General features: G+C 23.3%; 1 protein-coding gene across 1 annotated transcript in view; it reads left to right on the forward strand.

Moving 5' to 3' along the window:
- LOC148942299 (pickpocket protein 28-like) overlaps nt 1–26,850 on the forward strand; it is a 332,270-nt gene that overhangs the window by 121,233 nt on the left and 184,187 nt on the right. The window contains exon 4 of the mRNA XM_089103282.1: nt 1,181–1,326. Coding sequence (XP_088959408.1) covers nt 1,181–1,326 — 146 coding nt within the window. The remainder of the gene's footprint in view (nt 1–1,180; nt 1,327–26,850) is intronic.

Consider the following 26,850-nt stretch of genomic DNA (forward strand, 5'->3'; position numbering starts at 1 on the left):
TTGGGGAATTTAGATCCCACAGGCATAATTATTATATGTTTTCTTAACGAAATAACATTCTCAAAATTTCCATCCAAAATTTCACTTTCTTGTATTATGATGAGAGAAAGATTAAAGTGACTAGGACACGTGTTGTGGATGAAGGGCGACAGATTGCCAAAGATCGTCCTTGTTGGCAAACCATACAGGGCCAAAAAAGTAGTTCGTTCCCGAGTTGGATTGGAGGATGTTATAAGAAAATATTTAAAAGAAATTGTGACTTCTTGGGAGGGTGTAAAGGGGGGGGACTTTGAATAAATCGGAATGGAGGGGGGCCTGCTTAGCTGTGTGGCCGTGACTCGATATTGCAGTGAGTTGTTATTAGTAGTAGTAAACAAAATTACTTTTCTTATGTGCATTCGGATTTACTTGGATCATGAATTACTCGTATGTTTATCCATACACCCCCTATGGTTGCCTCTTATGGAGCAGTTACTGCTTATACAACTGTAGAAAAGCTCAAGCTCTACAAAATAAAGTTGATACAACACTCAGTAAGTATATCCAGGATGGGCATGACACCTGTGTATGTTTTTACGTCCTTGAAGCTCCCGCGAGATTACCTAGCGACAGCACTCGTGTTTCATTGTAAAAATAGATTAGCATCTGATGTTTTTAACAAACTATTAGTGACTCTCATTATTGTGGTACTAGTCACAGTAATTATACAGTTGTTAATCTACGTCATGGTACCCTGTCTGCATTTCTTAAAGAATACCTGGGCCCATCTCTATGGAATGCGCTACCAGTGAGCATTAAGGTAGTGGAATACCTGCCACAGATTAAAAATAAACTAAAAGATTAGTTACGGGGAAATGATTGTAGAATTTCGTTATGGGCCGTAAAGTGGGTAGGGGAGGATGGATGAGCAGGCGAGGTAAGGTTTGGCCAATTCCTACGAGGGCTCAATGTGTAAAGCGTTGTGAAAAAATGCAGACAATAGAATGTAGCACCTCTGACCACTTCCTTCAACAATCTCCTGTGCTCCTCCCTTTAAAGTCAAAATGTTATATTTACTTGGCTTTTTCATTCTCCTCCCCCATGAAAATTTTATAATTTTCGTTCGTACTATGTTTTTAAAGTAACTCTTTCCTTTTACTTGCAAATTGTTCTTCGTGTGAAAAATTTTTTTTTTCTCTAGGTTGTCCCAAGCTGCGGGGAATTTTTGCTCTATTGTCAATGGAAGAGTTCAATAGTTCCATGCGAAAAGTTATTTAAGGAATATTTTACCAAATATGGACTTTGCTGCGTATTCAATTCTGTTTTCTACGAGGAAAATTCGAACAGGTATTATATTTGTTAGTCTTTATGACATCCAAGGCTTTATTTCTTTTTACGATTCTGTTTTTTTTAATAGTTATTTAGATTTCAGGACCCTAGAGAAGAAGAAGAAAAAGAAATAAAAGTCATCATATAACCAAATTTTATAATAATAAATTTGTTAATAAAGAAAGAAAATACAATAAAGAAAAGAAAATATAATAAATAATAAAGAAAAAAAAATAAAAGTCATCACATAACCAAATTTTATAATAATAAATTTGTTAATAAAGAAAGAAAATACAATAAAGAAAAGAAAATATAATAAATAATAAAGAAAAAAAAATTCATCATATAACCAAATTTTATAATAATAAATTTGTTAATAAAGAAAGAAAACCAATAAAGAAAAGAAAATATAATAAATAATAAAGAAAAAAAATAAAAGTCATCATATAACCAAATTTTATAATAATAAATTTGTTAATAAAGAAAGAAAATACAATAAAGAAAAGAAAATATAATAAATAATAAAGAAAAAAAATAAAAGTCATCATATAACCAAATTTTATAATAATAAATTTGTTAATAAAGAAAGAAAATACAATAAAGAAAAGAAAATATAATAAATAATAAAGAAAAAAATAAAAGTCATCATATAACCAAATTTTATAATAATAAATTTGTTAATAAAGAAAGAAAATACAATAAAGAAAAGAAAATATAATAAATAATAAAGAAAAAAAAATAAAAGTCATCATATAACCAAATTTTATAATAATAAATTTGTTAATAAAGAAAGAAAATACAATAAAGAAAAGAAAATATAATAAATAATAAAGAAAAAAAAATAAAAGTCATCATATAACCAAATTTTATAATAATAAATTTGTTAATAAAGAAAAAAAATACAACAAAGAAAAGAAAATATAATAAATAATAAAGAAAAAAAAAATAAAAGTCATCATATAACCAAATTTTATAATAATAAATTTGTCAATAAAGAAAGAAAATACAATAAAGAAAAGAAAATATAATAAATAATAAAGAAAAAAATAAAAGTCATCATATAACCAAATTTTATAATAATAAATTTGTTAATAAAGAAAGAAAATACAATAAAGAAAAGAAAATATAATAAATAATAAAGAAAAAAAATAAAAGTCATCATATAACCAAATTTTATAATAATAAATTTGTTAATAAAGAAAGAAAATACAATAAAGAAAAGAAAATATAATAAATAATAAAGAAAAAAATAAAAGTCATCATATAACCAAATTTTATAATAATAAATTTGTTAATAAAGAAAAAAAATACAACAAAGAAAAGAAAATATAATAAATAATAAAGAAAAAAAAAATAAAAGTCATCATATAACCAAATTTTATAATAATAAATTTGTCAATAAAGAAAGAAAATACAATAAAGAAAAGAAAATATAATAAATAATAAAGAAAAAAAAAGTCATCATATAACCAAATTTTATAATAATAAATTTGTCAATAAAGAAAGAAAATACAATAAAGAAAAGAAAATATAATAAATATTAAAGAAAAAAAATAAAAGTCATCATATAACCAAATTTTATAATAATAAATTGTTAATAAAGAAAGAAAATACAATAAAGAAAAGAAAATAGAATAAATAATAAAGAAAAAAATAAAAGTCATCATATAACCAAATTTTATAATAATAAATTTGTTAATAAAGAAAGAAAATACAATAAAGAAAAGAAAATATAATAAATAATAAAGAAAAAAAAAGTCATCATATAACCAAATTTTATAATAATAAATTTGTTAATAAAGAAAGAAAATACAATAAAGAAAAGAAAATATAATAAATAATAAAGAAAAAAATAAAAGTCATCACATAACCAAATTTTATAATAATAAATTTGTTAATAAAGAAAGAAAATACAATAAAGAAAAGAAAATATAATAAATAATAAAGAAAAAAATAAAATTCATCATATAACCAAATTTTATAATAATAAATTTGTTAATAAAGAAAGAAAATACAATAAAGAAAAGAAAATATAATAAATAATAAAGAAAAAAAAAATAAAAAGTCATCATATAACCAAATTTTATAATAATAAATTTGTTAATAAAGAAAGAAAATACAATAAAGAAAAAAAATATAATAAATGATAAAGAAAAAAAATAAAATTCATCATATAACCAAATTTTATAATAATAAATTTGTTAATAAAGAAAGAAAATGCAATAAAGAAAAGAAAATATAATAAATAATAAAGAAAAAAATAAAAGTCATCATATAACCAAATTTTATAATAATAAATTTGTTAATAAAGAAAGAAAATACAATAAAGAAAAGAAAATATAATAAATAATAAAGAAAAAAATAAGTCATCATATAACCAAATTTTATAATAATAAATTTGTTAATAAAGAAAGAAAATACAATAAAGAAAAGAAAATATAATAAATAATAAAGAAAAAAAAAAGTCATCATATAACCAAATTTTATAATAATAAATTTGTTAATAAAGAAAGAAAATACAATAAAGAAAAGAAAATATAATAAATAATAAAGAAAAAAAATAAAAGTCATCATATAACCAAATTTTATAATAATAAATTTGTTAATAAAGAAAGAAAATACAATAAAGAAAAGAAAATATAATAAATAATAAAGAAAAAAAAATAAAAGTCATCATATAACCAAATTTTATAATAATGAATTTGTTAATAAAGAAAGAAAATACAATAAAGAAAAGAAAATATAATAAATAATAAAGAAAAAAAAAATAAAAGTCATCATATAACCAAATTTTATAATAATAAATTTGTTAATAAAGAAAGAAAATACAATAAAGAAAAGAAAATATAATAAATAATAAAGAAAAAAAAGTCATCATATAACCAAATTTTATAATAATAAATTTGTTAATAAAGAAAGAAAATACAATAAAGAAAAGAAATAATAAATTTGTTAATAAAGAAAGAAAATACAATAAAGAAAAGAAAATATAATAAATAATAAAGAAAAAAAATAAAAGTCATCATATAACCAAATTTTATAATAATAAATTGTTAATAAAGAAAGAAAATACAATAAAGAAAAGAAAATATAATAAATAATAAAGAAAAAAAAATAAAAGTCATCATATAACCAAATTTTATAATAATAAATTTGTTAATAAAGAAAGAAAATACAATAAAGAAAAGAAAATATAATAAATAATAAAGAAAAAAAAATAAAAGTCATCATATAACCAAATTTTATAATAATAAATTTGTTAATAAAGAAAGAAAATACAATAAAGAAAAGAAAATATAATAAATAATAAAGAAAAAAAAATAAAAGTCATCATATAACCAAATTTTATAATAATAAATTTGTTAATAAAGAAAGAAAATACAATAAAGAAAAGAAAATATAATAAATAATAAAGAAAAAAAAATAAAAGTCATCATATAACCAAATTTTATAATAATAAATTTGTTAATAAAGAAAGAAAATACAATAAAGAAAAGAAAATATAATAAATAATAAAGAAAAAAAAAAGTCATCATATAACCAAATTTTATAATAATAAATTTGTCAATAAAGAAAGAAAATACAATAAAGAAAAGAAAATATAATAAATAATAAAGAAAAAAAAAGTCATCATATAACCAAATTTTATAATAATAAATTTGTTAATAAAGAAAGAAAATACAATAAAGAAAAGAAAATATAATAAATATTAAAGAAAAAAAAATAAAAGTCATCATATAACCAAATTTTATAATAATAAATTTGTTAATAAAGAAAGAAAATACAATAAAGAAAAGAAAATATAATAAATAATAAAGAAAAAAAATAAAAGTCATCATATAACCAAATTTTATAATAATAAATTTGATAATAAAGAAAGAAAATACAATAAAGAAAAGAAAATATAATAAATAATAAAGAAAAAAATAAAAGTCATCATATAACCAAATTTTATAATAATAAATTTGTTAATAAAGAAAGAAAATACAATAAAGAAAAGAAAATATAATAAATAATAAAGAAAAAAAATAAAAGTCATCACATAACCAAATTTTATAATAATAAATTTGTTAATAAAGAAAGAAAATACAATAAAGAAAAGAAAATATAATAAATAATAAAGAAAAAAAATAAAGTTCATCATATAACCAAATTTTATAATAATAAATTTGTTAATAAAGAAAGAAAATACAATAAAGAAAAGAAAATATAATAAATAATAAAGAAAAAAAATAAAAGTCATCATATAACCAAATTTTATAATAATAAATTTGTTAATAAAGAAAGAAAATACAATAAAGAAAAGAAAATATAATAAATAATAAAGAAAAAAAAATAAAAGTCATCATATAACCAAATTTTATAATAATAAATTTGTCAATAAAGAAAGAAAATACAATAAAGAAAAGAAAATATAATAAATAATAAAGAAAAAAAAGTCATCATATAACCAAATTTTATAATAATAAATTTGTCAATAAAGAAAGAAAATACAATAAAGAAAAGAAAATATAATAAATATTAAAGAAAAAAAATAAAAGTCATCATATAACCAAATTTTATAATAATAAATTGTTAATAAAGAAAGAAAATACAATAAAGAAAAGAAAATATAATAAATAATAAAGAAAAAAAAAATAAAAGTCATCATATAACCAAATTTTATAATAATAAATTTGTTAATAAAGAAAGAAAATACAATAAAGAAAAGAAAATATAATAAATAATAAAGAAAAAAAAAGTCATCATATAACCAAATTTTATAATAATAAATTTGTTAATAAAGAAAGAAAATACAATAAAGAAAAGAAAATATAATAAATAATAAAGAAAAAAAAATAAAAGTCATCACATAACCAAATTTTATAATAATAAATTTGTAAATAAAGAAAGAAAATACAATAAAGAAAAGAAAATATAATAAATAATAAAGAAAAAAAAATAAAATTCATCATATAACCAAATTTTATAATAATAAATTTGTTAATAAAGAAAGAAAATACAATAAAGAAAAGAAAATATAATAAATAATAAAGAAAAAAAAAATAAAAGTCATCATATAACCAAATTTTATAATAATAAATTTGTTAATAAAGAAAGAAAATACAATAAAGAAAAAAAAATATAATAAATAATAAAGAAAAAAATAAAATTCATCATATAACCAAATTTTATAATAATAAATTTGTTAATAAAGAAAGAAAATGCAATAAAGAAAAGAAAATATAATAAATAATAAAGAAAAAAAAATAAAAGTCATCATATAACCAAATTTTATAATAATAAATTTGTTAATAAAGAAAGAAAATACAATAAAGAAAAGAAAATATAATAAATAATAAAGAAAAAAAAATAAAAGTCATCATATAACCAAATTTTATAATAATAAATTTGTTAATAAAGAAAGAAAATACAATAAAGAAAAGAAAATATAATAAATAATAAAGAAAAAAAAAAAGTCATCATATAACCAAATTTTATAATAATAAATTTGTTAATAAAGAAAGAAAATACAATAAAGAAACGAAAATATAATAAATAATAAAGAAAAAAAAATAAAAGTCATCATATAACCAAATTTTATAATAATAAATTTGTTAATAAAGAAAGAAAATACAATAAAGAAAAGAAAATATAATAAATAATAAAGAAAAAAAATAAAAGTCATCATATAACCAAATTTTATAATAATAAATTTGTTAATAAAGAAAGAAAATACAATAAAGAAAAGAAAATATAATAAATAATAAAGAAAAAAAATAAAAGTCATCATATAACCAAATTTTATAATAATAAATTTGTTAATAAAGAAAGAAAATACAATAAAGAAAAGAAAATATAATAAATAATAAAGAAAAAAAAAGTCATCATATAACCAAATTTTATAATAATAAATTTGTCAATAAAGAAAGAAAATACAATAAAGAAAAGAAAATATAATAAATAATAAAGAAAAAAAATAAAAGTCATCATATAACCAAATTTTATAATAATAAATTTGTTAATAAAGAAAGAAAATACAATAAAGAAAAGAAAATATAATAAATATTAAAGAAAAAAATAAAAGTCATCATATAACCAAATTTTATAATAATAAATTTGTTAATAAAGAAAGAAAATACAATAAAGAAAAGAAAATATAATAAATAATAAAGAAAAAAATAAAAGTCATCATATAACCAAATTTTATAATAATAAATTTGTTAATAAAGAAAGAAAATACAATAAAGAAAAGAAAATATAATAAATAATAAAGAAAAAAAATAAAAGTCATCATATAACCAAATTTTATAATAATAAATCTGTTAATAAAGAAAGAAAATACAATAAAGAAAAGAAAATATAATAAATAATAAAGAAAAAAAAATAAAAGTCATCACATAACCAAATTTTATAATAATAAATTTGTCAATAAAGAAAGAAAATACAATAAAGAAAAGAAAATATAATAAATAATAAAGAAAAAAAATAAAGTTCATCATATAACCAAATTTTATAATAATAAATTTGTTAATAAAGAAAGAAAATACAATAAAGAAAAAGAAAATATAATAAATAATAAAGAAAAAAAAAGAAAAGTCATCATATAACAAAATTTAATAATAATAAATTTGTTAATAAAGAAAGAAAATACAATAAAGAAAAGAAAATATAATAAATAATAAAGAAAAAAAATAAAAGTCATCATATAACCAAATTTTATAATAATAAATTTGTTAATAAAGAAAGAAAATACAATAAAGAAAAGAAAATATAATAAATAATAAAGAAAAAAAAATAAAAGTCATCACATAACCAAATTTTATAATAATAAATTTGTTAATAAAGAAAGAAAATACAATAAAGAAAAGAAAATATAATAAATAATAAAGAAAAAAATAAAGTCATCATATAACCAAATTTTATAATAATAAATTTGTTAATAAAGAAAGAAAATACAAAAAAGAAAAGAAAATATAATAAATAATAAAGAAAAAAAATAAAAGTCATCATATAACCAAATTTTATAATAATAAATTTGTTAATAAAGAAAGAAAATACAATAAAGAAAAGAAAATATAATAAATAATAAAGAAAAAAAAAAAAAGTCATCATATAACCAAATTTTATAATAATAAATTTGTTAATAAAGAAAGAAAATACAATAAAGAAAAGAAAATATAATAAATAATAAAGAAAAAAAAATAAAAGTCATCATATAACCAAATTTTATAATAATAAATTTGTTAATAAAGAAAGAAAATACAATAAAGAAAAGAAAATATAATAAATAATAAAGAAAAAAAAATAAAAGTCATCATATAACCAAATTTTATAATAATAAATTTGTTAATAAAGAAAGAAAATACAATAAAGAAAAGAAAATATAATAAATAATAAAGAAAAAAAAATAAAAGTCATCATATAACCAAATTTTATAATAATAAATTTGTTAATAAAGAAAGAAAATACAATAAAGAAAAAGAAAATATAATAAATAATAAAGAAAAAAAAATAAAAGTCATCATATAACCAAATTTTATAATAATAAATTTGTTAATAAAGAAAAAAATACAACAAAGAAAAGAAAATATAATAAATAATAAAGAAAAAAAAATAAAAGTCATCATATAACCAAATTTTATAATAATAAATTTGTCAATAAAGAAAGAAAATACAATAAAGAAAAGAAAATATAATAAATAATAAAGAAAAAAAAAGTCATCATATAACCAAATTTTATAATAATAAATTTGTCAATAAAGAAAGAAAATACAATAAAGAAAAGAAAATATAATAAATATTAAAGAAAAAAATAAAAGTCATCATATAACCAAATTTTATAATAATAAATTGTTAATAAAGAAAGAAAATACAATAAAGAAAAGAAAATATAATAAATAATAAAGAAAAAAAAATAAAAGTCATCATATAACCAAATTTTATAATAATAAATTTGTTAATAAAGAAAGAAAATACAATAAAGAAAAGAAAATATAATAAATAATAAAGAAAAAAAAATAAAAGTCATCATATAACCAAATTTTATAATAATAAATTTGTTAATAAAGAAAGAAAATACAATAAAGAAAAGAAAATATAATAAATAATAAAGAAAAAAAAAGTCATCATATAACCAAATTTTATAATAATAAATTTGTCAATAAAGAAAGAAAATACAATAAAGAAAAGAAAATATAATAAATAATAAAGAAAAAAAAAAGTCATCATATAACCAAATTTTATAATAATAAATTTGTTAATAAAGAAAGAAAATACAATAAAGAAAAGAAAATATAATAAATATTAAAGAAAAAAAATAAAAGTCATCATATAACCAAATTTTATAATAATAAATTTGTTAATAAAGAAAGAAAATACAATAAAGAAAAGAAAATATAATAAATAATAAAGAAAAAAATAAAAGTCATCATATAACCAAATTTTATAATAATAAATTTGATAATAAAGAAAGAAAATACAATAAAGAAAAGAAAATATAATAAATAATAAAGAAAAAAAATAAAAGTCATCATATAACCAAATTTTATAATAATAAATTTGTTAATAAAGAAAGAAAATACAATAAAGAAAAGAAAATATAATAAATAATAAAGAAAAAAAATAAAAGTCATCACATAACCAAATTTTATAATAATAAATTTGTTAATAAAGAAAGAAAATACAATAAAGAAAAGAAAATATAATAAATAATAAAGAAAAAAAAATAAAGTTCATCATATAACCAAATTTTAAAATAATAAATTTGTTAATAAAGAAAGAAAATACAATAAAGAAAAGAAAATGTAATAAATAATAAAGAAAAAAAAATAAAAGTCATCATATAACCAAATTTTATAATAATAAATTTGTTAATAAAGAAAGAAAATACAATAAAGAAAAGAAAATATAATAAATAATAAAGAAAAAAAAATAAAAGTCATCATATAACCAAATTTTATAATAATAAATTTGTTAATAAAGAAAGAAAATACAATAAAGAAAAGAAAATATAATAAATAATAAAGAAAAAAAATAAAAGTCATCACATAACCAAATTTTATAATAATAAATTTGTTAATAAAGAAAGAAAATACAATAAAGAAAAGAAAATATAATAAATAATAAAGAAAAAAAAATAAAGTTCATCATATAACCAAATTTTATAATAATAAATTTGTTAATAAAGAAAGAAAATACAATAAAGAAAAGAAAATATATTAAATAATAAAGAAAAAAATAAAAGTCATCATATAACCAAATTTTATAATAATAAATTTGTTAATAAAGAAAGAAAATACAATAAAGAAAAGAAAATATAATAAATAATAAAGAAAAAAATAAAAGTCATCATATAACCAAATTTTATAATAATAAATTTGTTAATAAAGAAAGAAAATACAATAAAGAAAAGAAAATATAATAAATAATAAAGAAAAAAAAATAAAAGTCATCATATAACCAAATTTTATAATAATAAATTTGTTAATAAAGAAAGAAAATACAATAAAGAAAAGAAAATATAATAAATAATAAAGAAAAAAAAGTCATCATATAACCAAATTTTATAATAATAAATTTGTCAATAAAGAAAGAAAATACAATAAAGAAAAGAAAATATAATAAATAATAAAAAAAAAAATAAAAGTCATCATATAACCAAATTTTATAATAATAAATTTGTTAATAAAGAAAGAAAATACAATAAAGAAAAGAAAATATAATAAATAATAAAGAAAAAAAAAGTCATCATATAACCAAATCTTATAATAATAAATTTGTCAATAAAGAAAGAAAATACAATAAAGAAAAGAAAATATAATAAATAATAAAGAAAAAAAATAAAAGTCATCATATAACCAAATTTTATAATAATAAATTTGTTAATAAAGAAAGAAAATACAATAAAGAAAAGAAAATATAATAAATATTAAAGAAAAAAAAATAAAAGTCATCATATAACCAAATTTTATAATAATAAATTTGTTAATAAAGAAAGAAAATTCAATAAAGAAAAGAAAATATAATAAATAATAAAGAAAAAAATAAAAGTCATCATATAACCAAATTTTATAATAATAAATTTGTTAATAAAGAAAGAAAATACAATAAAGAAAAGAAAATATAATAAATAATAAAGAAAAAAAATAAAAGTCATCATATAACCAAATTTTATAATAATAAATCTGTTAATAAAGAAAGAAAATACAATAAAGAAAAGAAAATATAATAAATAATAAAGAAAAAAAAATAAAAGTCATCACATAACCAAATTTTATAATAATAAATTTGTTAATAAAGAAAGAAAATACAATAAAGAAAAGAAAATATAATAAATAATAAAGAAAAAAAATAAAGTTCATCATATAACCAAATTTTATAATAATAAATTTGTTAATAAAGAAAGAAAATACAATAAAGAAAAGAAAATATAATAAATAATAAAGAAAAAAAAAAGAAAAGTCATCATATAACAAAATTTAATAATAATAAATTTGTTAATAAAGAAAGAAAATACAATAAAGAAAAGAAAATATAATAAATAATAAAGAAAAAAAATAAAAGTCATCATATAACCAAATTTTATAATAATAAATTTGTTAATAAAGAAAGAAAATACAATAAAGAAAAGAAAATATAATAAATAATAAAGAAAAAAAATAAAAGTCATCACATAACCAAATTTTATAATAATAAATTTGTTAATAAAGAAAGAAAATACAATAAAGAAAAGAAAATATAATAAATAATAAAGAAAAAAAATTCATCATATAACCAAATTTTATAATAATAAATTTGTTAATAAAGAAAGAAAATACAAAAAAGAAAAGAAAATATAATAAATAATAAAGAAAAAAAATAAAAGTCATCATATAACCAAATTTTATAATAATAAATTTGTTAATAAAGAAAGAAAATACAATAAAGAAAAGAAAATATAATAAATAATAAAGAAAAAAAAATAAAAGTCATCATATAACAAAATTTTATAATAATAAATTTGTTAATAAAGAAAGAAAATACAATAAAGAAAAGAAAATATAATAAATAATAAAGAAAAAAAAAATAAAAGTCATCATATAACCAAATTTTATAATAATAAATTTGTTAATAAAGAAAGAAAATACAATAAAGAAAAGAAAATATAATAAATAATAAAGAAAAAAAAATAAAAGTCATCATATAACCAAATTTTATAATAATAAATTTGTTAATAAAGAAAGAAAATACAATAAAGAAAAGAAAATATAATAAATAATAAAGAAAAAAAAATAAAAGTCATCATATAACCAAATTTTATAATAATAAATTTGTTAATAAAGAAAGAAAATACAATAAAGAAAAGAAAATATAATAAATAATAAAGAAAAAAAAAAAGTCATCATATAACCAAATTTTATAATAATAAATTTGTTAATAAAGAAAAAAAATACAACAAAGAAAAGAAAATATAATAAATAATAAAGAAAAAAAAATAAAAGTCATCATATAACCAAATTTTATAATAATAAATTTGTCAATAAAGAAAGAAAATACAATAAAGAAAAGAAAATATAATAAATAATAAAGAAAAAAAAAAGTCATCATATAACCAAATTTTATAATAATAAATTTGTCAATAAAGAAAGAAAATACAATAAAGAAAAGAAAATATAATAAATATTAAAGAAAAAAAATAAAAGTCATCATATAACCAAATTTTATAATAATAAATTGTTAATAAAGAAAGAAAATACAATAAAGAAAAGAAAATATAATAAATAATAAAGAAAAAAAAATAAAAGTCATCATATAACCAAATTTTATAATAATAAATTTGTTAATAAAGAAAGAAAATACAATAAAGAAAAGAAAATATAATAAATAATAAAGAAAAAAAATAAAAGTCATCATATAACCAAATTTTATAATAATAAATTTGTTAATAAAGAAAGAAAATACAATAAAGAAAAGAAAATATAATAAATAATAAAGAAAAAAAAAAGTCATCATATAACCAAATTTTATAATAATAAATTTGTTAATAAAGAAAGAAAATACAATAAAGAAAAGAAAATATAATAAATATTAAAGAAAAAAAATAAAAGTCATCATATAACCAAATTTTATAATAATAAATTTGTTAATAAAGAAAGAAAATACAATAAAGAAAAGAAAATATAATAAATATTAAAGAAAAAAAATAAAAGTCATCATATAACCAAATTTTATAATAATAAATTTGTTAATAAAGAAAGAAAATACAATAAAGAAAAGAAAATATAATAAATAATAAAGAAAAAAAATAAAAGTCATCATATAACCAAATTTTATAATAATAAATTTGATAATAAAGAAAGAAAATACAATAAAGAAAAGAAAATATAATAAATAATAAAGAAAAAAAAATAAAAGTCATCATATAACCAAATTTTATAATAATAAATTTGTTAATAAAGAAAGAAAATACAATAAAGAAAAGAAAATATAATAAATAATAAAGAAAAAAAAATAAAAGTCATCACATAACCAAATTTTATAATAATAAATTTGTTAATAAAGAAAGAAAATACAATAAAGAAAAGAAAATATAATAAATAATAAAGAAAAAAAATAAAGTTCATCATATAACCAAATTTTATAATAATAAATTTGTTAATAAAGAAAGAAAATACAATAAAGAAAAGAAAATGTAATAAATAATAAAGAAAAAAAAATAAAAGTCATCATATAACCAAATTTTATAATAATAAATTTGTTAATAAAGAAAGAAAATACAATAAAGAAAAGAAAATATAATAAATAATAAAGAAAAAAAAATAAAAGTCATCATATAACCAAATTTTATAATAATAAATTTGTTAATAAAGAAAGAAAATACAATAAAGAAAAGAAAATATAATAAATAATAAAGAAAAAAAATAAAAGTCATCACATAACCAAATTTTATAATAATAAATTTGTTAATAAAGAAAGAAAATACAATAAAGAAAAGAAAATATAATAAATAATAAAGAAAAAAAAAATAAAGTTCATCATATAACCAAATTTTATAATAATAAATTTGTTAATAAAGAAAGAAAATACAATAAAGAAAAGAAAATATATTAAATAATAAAGAAAAAAAAATAAAAGTCATCATATAACCAAATTTTATAATAATAAATTTGTTAATAAAGAAAGAAAATACAATAAAGAAAAGAAAATATAATAAATAATAAAGAAAAAAAATAAAAGTCATCATATAACCAAATTTTATAATAATAAATTTGTTAATAAAGAAAGAAAATACAATAAAGATAAGAAAATATAATAAATAATAAAGAAAATAAAAAAAAAGGCATCATATAACCAAATTTTATAATAATAAATTTGTTAATAAAGAAAGAAAATACAATAAAGAAAAGAAAATATAATAAATAATAAAGAAAAAAAATAAAAGTCATCATATAACCAAATTTTATAATAATAAATTTGTTAATAAAGAAAGAAAATACAATAAAGAAAAGAAAATATAATAAATAATAAAGAAAAAAAATAAAAGTCATCATATAACCAAATTTTATAATAATAAATTTGTTAATAAAGAAAGAAAATACAATAAAGAAAAGAAAATATAATAAATAATAAAGAAAAAAAAATAAAAGTCATCATATAACCAAATTTTATAATAATAAATTTGTTAATAAAGAAAGAAAATACAATAAAGAAAAGAAAATATAATAAATAATAAAGAAAAAAAATAAAAGTCATCATATAACCAAATTTTATAATAATAAATTTGTCAATAAAGAAAGAAAATACAATAAAGAAAAGAAAATATAATAAATAATAAAGAAAAAAATAAAAGTCGTCATATAACCAAATTTTATAATAATAAATTTGTTAATAAAGAAAGAAAATACAATAAAGAAAAGAAAATATAATAAATAATAAAGAAAAAAAAATAAAAGTCATCATATAACCAAATTTTATAATAATAAATTTGTTAATAAAGAAAGAAAATACAATAAAGAAAAGAAAATATAATAAATAATAAAGAAAAAAATAAAAGTCATCATATAACCAAATTTTATAATAATAAATTTGTTAATAAAGAAAGAAAATACAATAAAGAAAAGAAAATATAATAAATAATAAAGAAAAAAATAAAAGTCATCATATAACCAAATTTTATAATAATAAATTTGTTAATAAAGAAAGAAAATACAATAAAGAAAAAGAAATATAATAAATAATAAAGAAAAAAAAATAAAAGTCATCACATAACCAAATTTTATAATAATAAATTTGTTAATAAAGAAAGAAAATACAATAAAGAAAAGAAAATATAATAAATAATAAAGAAAAAAAAATAAAATTCATCATATAACCAAATTTTATAATAATAAATTTGTTAATAAAGAAAGAAAATACAATAAAGAAAAGAAAATATAATAAATAATAAAGAAAAAAAATAAAAGTCATCATATAACCAAATTTTATAATAATAAATTAGTTAATAAAGAAAGAAAATACAATAAAGAAAAGAAAATATAATAAATAATAAAGAAAAAAATAAAAGTCATCATATAACCAAATTTTATAATAATAAATTTGTTAATAAAGAAAGAAAATACAATACAGAAAAGAGAGTATAATAAATAATAAAGAAAAAAAAAGTCATCATATAACCAAATTTTATAATAATAAATTTGTTAATAAAGAAAGAAAATACAATAAAGAAAAGAAAATATAATAAATAATAAAAAAAAAATAAAAGTCATCATATAACCAAATTTTATAATAATAAATTTGTTAATAAAGAAAGAAAATACAATAAAGAAAAGAAAATATAATAAATAATAAAGAAAAAAAATAAAAGTCATCATATAACCAAATTTTGGAATCATAAAAGTCAAAAAATTTACCTAGACATAAAAAAGCTTTATATTTTATCGGAAGCAATTAATATGTATTTAACTGCCTGAATTTGCAGTTTGGCAGAAACTAAGGTACTTCTAATTGTTGAGAATTATTATTCAGTAGATAACAAGATTAAATTGAATATCAATGTTTCGGAGGGCATACATGCCTAAAAACGACACATAATCTAGATTTCAAATAGTTTTCTCTCATAACCTATTTTTCCAGTCCAAAAAATCACGAACCCAGAATAGTATGATTGTAAGCTAACTTTATAATCTGACAGTGAAACTTTGTGGAATCTGGATGTTTTATTAATGGCTGGAGGTGTCAGAGTATATTGCCCACGGTACCACGCTTCTGTTGCTGCTACACTAGATCGCTGGACGGTTGGGCTCCTCCGTTGTTATCTAGGTACGACAACCAACATCTTTAATGGTTATTAATTTAAAAAATCAAGGATTTTCTGAGGGAAGTAAGGATTGAAGTTGGAACTTAAAATGGAAGGCTTCATAACATCTAATCGTCAGAAGCGCTAACGCCAAGACATCGACAAAATCCGTCAAAACATCTACAAAATATCCGTCAGAACCCCTAACCGTAATATGATCCGAAATTTAAAAACTCTAGTTTTTTGGGGTTTAGGGGGAAAGGGTACCTAGGTTAGGTTATCAATTCAATATATGTTATGCTTTACCCCACACCCCTGATGTGCAAATAAATAGCCGAAATTTGTTTCTAAGCTATTATATACTTGTTACTATTATATAAACTTACAAATTTTTTTGTCGATGTTATGACTGTTAGTGGTTCCAACGGATTTTCATTTTAGATGTTATGACTTTTCGTGCTTGTGACGGCTAGTCGAAATGGTAGCATCCACTGAAAAGTAAATTATTGTTTCACAGTTTATCTAACATATATCGTTAAAACTGAGTTCGAGTAGTTTGAGTGTTTGAGTATTGTAAATTGTGTTTGAGTGAGTAGTTTGAGTGTTGTGACTGCTTTGTTTAGCTTTTTGCAAAAACCAGTAATGTCAGAATATGGTTCGTTTAAAGACCAAACCACAGCCCATTGTAATCAAAAGTTGAAAAACGCGTTTAAAAAAAAACTGCCCAATGATAAAAAAACATCTGAAACTGAATCAGGAATGCTTACTGGTGTTTCGGATTAATCTTAAAAGAACAAGTTTTTTACGAAATCAAAATTATGGTCATTTCGAAAAAGAGCCTGAAACCCCTGGAAAATGGCGTCGTATCGAAATAAAAAGTACACAATTGAAGAAAACCTTAAATGGAATAATTACAGTCCTCCACCTTGAACAACAAGAAAGATCATATTTTGCACAGATAGCACTGATGTGTCTTCTTTTTCATGTTTTTCTAGAAGGACTAGGGGGTGAGAGAACATAATAAAGACATGTTTAATTGCTCATTTGAAAACAAATTAAATTTCCTAGTGCCCTTTTTAAGGAACCAAAAAGATTGGAGGGCAGCTAGCCCCAACCCCAAAGTTGTCCAATCAAAATTTTGAAATAGCCATTTTGTTCAACGTTGTACAAAGGTCCTAAAACTAGGATTTTGGTACTTATTTAAAACAGTTCATGGTAACGAAGTGCGGATAAGGAGCAATATAAGGAGCAGGTTCGTAGAAAAAGCTACAAACCTGAGAAAATCTGGCTGATTTTTGATAAAGGGTGAGACACCCTCTAAAAGTCAAAGGATCTTATTAAAAATCAAACCATCAGATTGAACGTATCTGAGAACCCTGATTTAGAAGTTTAAATTCTCCATGGGGGAGTTTTCCATAGTATAAAATCTCCAGAGGAATCTCCAGAGGTTTTAATTGGTCATGCACGGTGAGTCAACTTAAAACCTGCATTAGTTGAAAAACATTCCGAAAATAAAAGAAAAAAAAACAAGTTTTCGTAATTGAAAGTAAGAAGTGACATTAAAACTTAAAACGAACAAAAATTATTCCTTATATGAAGGTGATGTCCCCTTCTCAACGCCCCGCTATTTACGCTAATGTTTTTTATTACTTTAAAAAGTAGTGTTGTGACAAAGAGGCAATCTTTAGCGTAAAGAGTGAGGCGCTGAGGTCAGAACAGCCCCTTTCATCTAAAAAAAAAATTCTGTTTGTTTCAAGATTTACTGTTGCTCCTATTTTCTGTTAAAAAAAACTTTTTGTTTTATTTAACTACCCTCCAAAGTCCCTAGGGAGGGGGCTGTACGCGGTATCGGCCGTATCAGTATCAAGCGTATTGGTATCGGACGTATTGGTATTTTGCGTTTTCTTATTGGGCATATGTGTGTTTTTTTTCAAATAATAGTAAAGAGCAAACCCTCGCCCATAGTAACCAAAAGTTGGAAAACACATTACAAAAAACTATCTTATAAAAAAAATATAATTTGACACTGATCCAGGAATGGCAACTATTATTTCGGTTAATCTGAAAAGTGAAAGTATATTGCGGAAACAAATTTAAGATGATTTTGAACAAGATTTGAGCATGCTTCCATTTATAGAATAGAAACTCACTGCCACATCTTTTTATGTAGTTGGACTTTAAAAGGAATAAATGTTAGACCTTTCTGAGAAAAAAGATGAAGAAAAACAGAACCGGATTGTGCAGCACTTCACACTATTAGAGCAAGGGGATTCTTTGGTATGTCTGTGTCCAGTTTACACACACTTGCCACATATCTGGGAAACTTTGCAATCTTTTGCAACGTGACCATCGTCTTTGTGGCAATTACAGAATTTGCAGGGTAAATACCAATATTTTTCGACGTGGAGGATCTCGTATCCAAGTTTAGGCGGACTTTTCAAAAAAAACTAAATGAAAAACTAAATAAACTAAACTTTAAAACTAAATGAAAGCCTAGTACAACTCAACCAGTGCTTCCACTTCAAAAATTTTTAAATCTTGTCCCGCGGGATAAAAATAGTGAAAATTCTTGTCAGCAAAACCTAAAAATCCTTAAATTTTTCCTGGCGGGAAATATATAGAACCCTGTATAGCCATGTTGATTTTCCAGAGCAAATGCAATTTCTATTCATATTTTAACACGTAAGTGATGCTGAAAGTCAGAAAAAGGAATAAGGTGTAAAATGCACGCGTCAGTCTTGAAAAAAAGAAGCAGTCTACCGTCAGTGGTACTGGTCTCCCTTTTCGGACGTATTTTTTGTAGCTAAATCCGAATTTTTTATGTTTCACTTTCTGCAGTTTAGCTACAATTTAAGGTAGTCTTAAAAATTCTTGTTCCTTTGATTTTTGTAATCGAACTAGCAGGAAGAACGAAATCTTATTTTCAGTAGAGATGCCTTATTGAGTCCGATCGCTCACCCCTGCTGCCACCTACAACTTTTTTACATAGTTTAATGAGGACAGGGTCAATGACCTCTTTCTCCATGACCTCTTTCTCCAGGTGTGTTTTTGACACGCCCTCAGCGAATGTCAATGTTATTGTTATTGTTTCCGAGGCAAAATGCCAAGGTCAATGTTGTTGTTGTTTCCGAGGCCAAATGTCAAGGTCAATGTTGTTGTTGTTTTGAACAGAGTCATTAGGGAGAACACGTGGTTAATGGGGTCAATGTTGTTGTCGTTTCCGAGCCAACTTTCTTTTCTGGTCAGTCTAGAGTTGGCAGTCATTAATCAAATTGTTTCAAGGGAGTGTCTGACAGATGACGTCAAGTTAATTAATGTCTTTGGAGTTTGACCAGAATTGTCTCCGAGACAAAGTTTTGATCACACATGACAGATGATGTCATGATTGATTGATTGACACGAAAGGGGAATTAATTTGTTGTTCTAAAGAGAATTGATTCATGAAAGGGGAATTAATTTGTTGTTTCTAACAAGAGAATCGTTTCCGAGCAGACGTATTGATCTTAGCGCGCGAAAAGGTTTCCAAATAATTTGAAATGCATTGGCGCAGAGATGCCAAACAAAAGGAACATGCCGAAATTCCGTTTAGGGATAATTTTGGCGAAACCGTTTTAGCTATTTTATGGGACTATTTCGGCGAAACAGCTAGAGACATTTTAAACGGTGATTTTTGAAGAGATTTTGGAAGAGGTTTTGAGTGTGGTCGTTATAATACACAAGTTGTATTTTAACAGTGTTGTGAGGTCCTCTACCCCAACCCCAAAGGCTTCTCATACCCCACCCCAACCCCGAAGGAAGCCCCCGGTCCCCAAATGTCCCCCAGGCCCCCAACTGCCCCCCGGACCTCCAAAGGCCCACAGGGCTCCCAAAAGACCACCGGGCTCCCAGGAGCCCCCCCCGGTCCACAAAGATCCCCCGGGCTCCCAAAAGACCACTCAATCCTCAAGGGCCTCCGGATCCCCAAACGCCCTCCCTGGGCCCCAAAGGTCCTCCCCCGGTCACCATACATGCACACAAAAACTTACACACACACAAAAACTTACACACACACACAAAAACTCACACACACACACCAAAACTTACACACACATGAAAACTTACACACACACGCCAAAACTTACACACACACACACAAAAACTTACACACACACACAAACACAAAAACTTACACATGAACACTAAAACTTACATTAAGACAAAAACTTAAATTCACACAAAAAATTACACACACAAACACACACATACAAAACTTACACACACAAGAAAAAAATTACACACACACAAAAACTTACACACACACACAAAAACTTACACATGAACACAAAAAAAAATCACACACACACACACACACACACACAAACTAACAAAAACACACAAAACAAAACAAATAAACAAAACTTACACACACAAACACACACGAAAACTAACACACACAAGCCAAAAATAACACACACGAAAACTTACATGCACACAAAAACTTACATGCACACAAAAACTTACATACACACACACAAAACTTACACACACAAACACACAAAAACTTATACACACACACTCCAAAACTTACACACACACAAAAACTTACACACACACACACACACACACAAAATAACACAACAACACAAAAAAACTCACACACACACCCACAAAAACAACCACACACACACACACACACAAAAATTACACACACACACACACACACACGAAAACTTAAACACACACGCCAAAACTTACAAACACAAAAACTTACACACACACACACACACACACACACAAACTTACACATGCACACGAAAACATACATGCACACAAAAACTTACATGCACACAAAAACTTACACACACACACACACACACACACACACACAAAACACACACACACAAACACACTAAAACACACACACACACACACCAAAACAAACACACACACAAAAACTAACACACACACACACAAAAAATAACACAACAAAACAAAAAACTCACACACACAAGCAAAAAAACATACACACACACACACACACTAAAAAAACAAACACACACACACACACACACGAAAAATTAAACAAACACGCCAAAACTAACACACACACAAACTGACACAAGCACACGAAAACTAACACACACACACACAAAAACTAACACACACACGCCAAAACTAACACACACACACACACACACACACAAACTAACACACACACACAAACTTACACACACACACACACACACACACACACACACAAAACTTACACATGCACACGAAAACTTACACGCACACAAAAACTTACATGCACACAAAAACTTACACACACACACACACAAAACTTACAAACACACACACACAAAAACAAAAACACACACACACACTCAAAAACTAACACACACAAGAAAAAAAAAAAACACACACACAAACAAACAATATTACACAAGAAAAAAAAAAAACTAAAACAACAGCACACAAACTTACACACACACACACACACACACGAAAAATGACACACACACGAAAATACCTACACACACAAAAACTTACACACACACACACACACACACAAACTTACACACACAAGCCAAAACTTACACACACAAAAACTTACACACACACACACAAAAACTAACACCCACACGCAAAAACTAACATGCACACAAAAACTAACATGCACACAAAAACTAACACACACACACAAACTTACACACACACACACAAAAAACTTACATCCACACACAAAAGCTTAGACACACAAAAACTTACACACACACACAAACGCATAGACACACAAAAACAAACACACACACACAAAAAATAAAAAACACACGCAAAAACTAACATGCACACAAAAACTTACATGCACACAAAAACTAACACACACGCACAAAAACTAACACACACACACACAAAAACTTACACACACACACACACACACAAAATCTTACACACACACAAAAACTAACACACACACACACACACACACACACACACACACACACAAACTTACACATTCACACCAAAACTCACATGCACACAAAAAATTACACACACACACAATAAAACTTACTCACACACACCTAAAAACTTACACACACAAACGCTTAGACACAAAAAAACTTACACACACACACACACACACAAAAACTTACACAAACACGTAAAAAATTAAATCAACAAAAACAATTAAAAAAACACACAAACAAACACAAAAACACACACACACACACACAAACAACTAAAACAAAAAAAAACTGGCACACACACACACAAACACACACACAAAATTACACACACACAAACACACAAAACTTACAAACACAACAAAAATCAAACACACACAAAAACTTACACGCACACACAAAAAAATACACCCACACTAAAAAACATACATGTACACAAAAAATTACAATCACAAAAAAACTAACAAACACACACACAAAAACTTACACACACAACAACAAAAAAAATACACACACACACAAACTTACACACACACAAAAACATACACACACACACACACACACACACACACAAAAACTAAAACAATCACACAAAAAAATTAAATACACACAAAAAAGCTTAGACACAAAAAAACTAACACACACACACACACACAAAACTAAGACCAACACGCAAAAACTTAAATGCACACAAAAAATTACAATCACACAAAACCTGACACACAAACAAAAAATTACACACACGCACAAAAACTTACACACACACACACAAAAGCTAACACACACACACACGCAATAAAACTTACACACACACGCAAAAACTAACACACACACGCCAAAACTTACACACACACACACAAAAACTTACACACACACACACACAAAAACTAACACAACCACACGAAAACTAAAATGCAAACAAAAACTTAAATACACACAAAAACATACACAAACACACACAAACACACAAACAATAAAAATTACACACACACGAAAAATATTACAAACTCACACAAACTTACACACACACACATACACACACACACAAAAACTTACACATGAACACAAAAAACTCACAAACTCACACGCACTAAAACTAACACACACACTCAAAAACTTACAAACACAAAAACTAACACATGCACACGAAATCTAACACACACACACACACTAAAACTTACACCCAAACTCAAAAACTAACACACACACCCCCAAACACAAACTAACACACACACACAAAATAACACACACACACACACACACAAAAAAAAACTAACACATTCACACGAAAACTTACATGCACACAAAAACTTACATCAACACAAAAAATTACACACACACACACACACAAAACTGCAAAACACACACACACACACACGAAAAATAATACTAACACGACAAAACTTACACACACACACAAAAACTTACACACACACACATACAAACACACATAAGATTGCCCCCAAAAAAAACTCAATCACACATGAAAAAACTAAAAAACACACAAAAAAACACAAACACAAAACTTACACACACACACACACACGAAAACTTACACACACACGCCAAAACTTACACACACAAAAACTTAGACACACACACACACACAAACACACACAAAAAAAATTACAAACACACACACACACAAAAAACTAAAACACACAAAAACTTACACACACGCACAAACGAACATAAACACACAAAAAACAAAAATATATACAAACGAAAAATCTAATAAAAAAAAAAACTTACACACACACACAAAAACTTACACACACACACACACCAAAACAAAATAATGCACACAAAAACTTACAAACACACACACACACAAAAACTAACACATGCACACGAAAACTTACATGCACACAAAAACTTAAATTCACCCAAAAAATTACACACACACACACACACACAAAACTAAAACTAACACACAAAAGAAAAAATACACACACACACACACATACAACCAAACCAACAAAAAAAAAAGAAAAAGAAAAAACAATAAATAAAAAAGAAAAAAAACAAAAACTTAAACAAAAAAAAGAACCCCACAAACATAAAATCACACTCAAGAACAATCACCCACACACGCAAAAAATAACACAAACACAAACATACATAACTAAACACACACACACACACACACAAAAACTTACACACACAAACACAAAAACTTACACACACACACACAAACACACACAAACTAACAAACACACACAAAAACTAACACCCACACACAAAAGATTAGACACACAAAACTTACACACACACACAAAAACTTACACACACACTCAAAAACTAACATTCACACACAAACTAAAAAGCACAAAAAAACAGACAACCACACAAAAACTTACACACACGCACAAAAACTTACACACACACAAAAAATATTAAACAAACTAACTAAATTACACACACACACACACACACAAAAAAAAACTAACACTTTCACAATAAAACATACATCCACACAGAAACTTACACACACACACACACACACAACAAAACTTACACACACACCTCAAAACTTACACACACAAAAGCATAGACACACAAAAACTTACACACACACACACAAACAAAAACTTACACCCACACTCAAAAACTTACAAGCACACAAAAACTTACAGGCACACAAAAACTAGCACACACAAAAACTAGCAAACACTCAAAAACAATTACACACACACACAAAAAAACTAACACACACACACACACGAACAATTACTCACACACACGAAAAATTACACACACACACGCCAAAACTTACACACACACACAAAAACTTACACACTTACCATATCACAGTTACATTGTCTTAATTTTTCAAATTTCATTTGAATTTCTGTCGTGAAATGCAAGAGTTGGAATATTTCAGTAGTGACTTGTTGTGCTTTACCTTCTCAGAGTTACATTCTCTTGATTTTTCGAAGTTCATGAAATGCAAGAGTTGGAAAATTGGGGTCTTAGTCCACCAGCCCGAATGGTGGAAATCCACTAGCTCAGTATTGGGGTCCCACTCCACCAGCCTGAACGGTGGAAATTCACTAGCTCAGTATTGGGATCCCACTCCACCAGCCTGAACGGTGGAAATTCACTAGCTCAGAATTGGGGTCCTAGTCCACCAGCCTGAATGGTGGAAATCCACTAGCTCGATATTGGGGTCTCAGTCCACCAGCCTGAATGGTGGAAATTCACTAGCTCAGAATTAGGGTCTTAGTCCACCAGCCTGATTGGTGTAAATCCACTAGCTCATTTTTGGGGTCTCATTCTACCTGTCTGATTGGTGTAAATTCACTGTTTAAGTTAGGTTAGGTTAACTTATCATGAGCGCTCATGATAAGTTAACCTAACCTTTTCCAGCGAGTATGGTTAGGTTAGGCTAGATTAAGTTAGGTTAGGTTAAGTTAGGTTAGGCAAGGTTAGCCTACGTACGCGCGCGTACGTAGGCTAACCTAGCCTAACCTAACTTAACCAAACCTAACTTAATCTAACCAAACCTAATCAAACACCTAACTTTTTGCCTGTCTCTCACCTAACCTAAGCTAACCTAAGTGAAGCGTACATGGGCTAACCTAACCTCACTTAACCTAACCTAACTTAATCTAGCCTAACCTAACCATACTGCCGGAAAAGGTTAGGTTAACTTATCATGAGCGCTCATGATAAGTTAACCTAACCTAACTTAAACAGTGAATTTCCACCATTCAGACTGGTAGACTGAGACCCCAATATTGAGCTAGTGGATTTCCACCATTCAGGCTGGTAGACTAAGACCCTAATTCTGAGCTAGTGAATTTCCACCATTCAGGCTGGTGGACTGAGACCCCAATAGCGAGCAAGTGGATTTCCACCATTCAGGCTGGTGGACTATGACCCCAATACTGAGCTAGTGAATGTCCACCGTTCAGGCTGGTGGAGTTGGACCCCATTACTGAGCTAGTGAATGTCCACCACTCAGGCTGGTGGAGTGTGTCCCCAATACTGAGCTAGTGTATGTCCACCATTCGGGCTGGTGGACGGAGATCCCAAATTTTCCAACTCTTGCATTTCATGAACTTCGAAAAATCAAGAGAATGTAACTGTGAGAAGGTATAGCACAACAAGTCACTACTGAAATATTCCAACTCTTGCATTTCACGACAGAAATTCAAATGAAATTTGAAAAATTAAGACAATGTAACTGTGATATGGTAAGTGTGTAAGTTTTTGTGTGTGTGTGTAAGTTTTGGCGTGTGTGTGTGTTTGTTTTAGTGTGTGTGCGTAAGTTTTCGTGTGTGTGTGTGTGTAAGTTTTTGTGTGTGTGTGTAAGTTTTTGTGCGTGTATGCAAGTTT

The sequence above is a fragment of the Artemia sp. Qi Xiang Cuo genome, chromosome 17 (genome assembly GCF_049724085.1).
Source record: "Artemia sp. Qi Xiang Cuo chromosome 17, ASM4972408v1, whole genome shotgun sequence".
NCBI lineage: Eukaryota > Metazoa > Arthropoda > Branchiopoda > Anostraca > Artemiidae > Artemia > Artemia sp. Qi Xiang Cuo.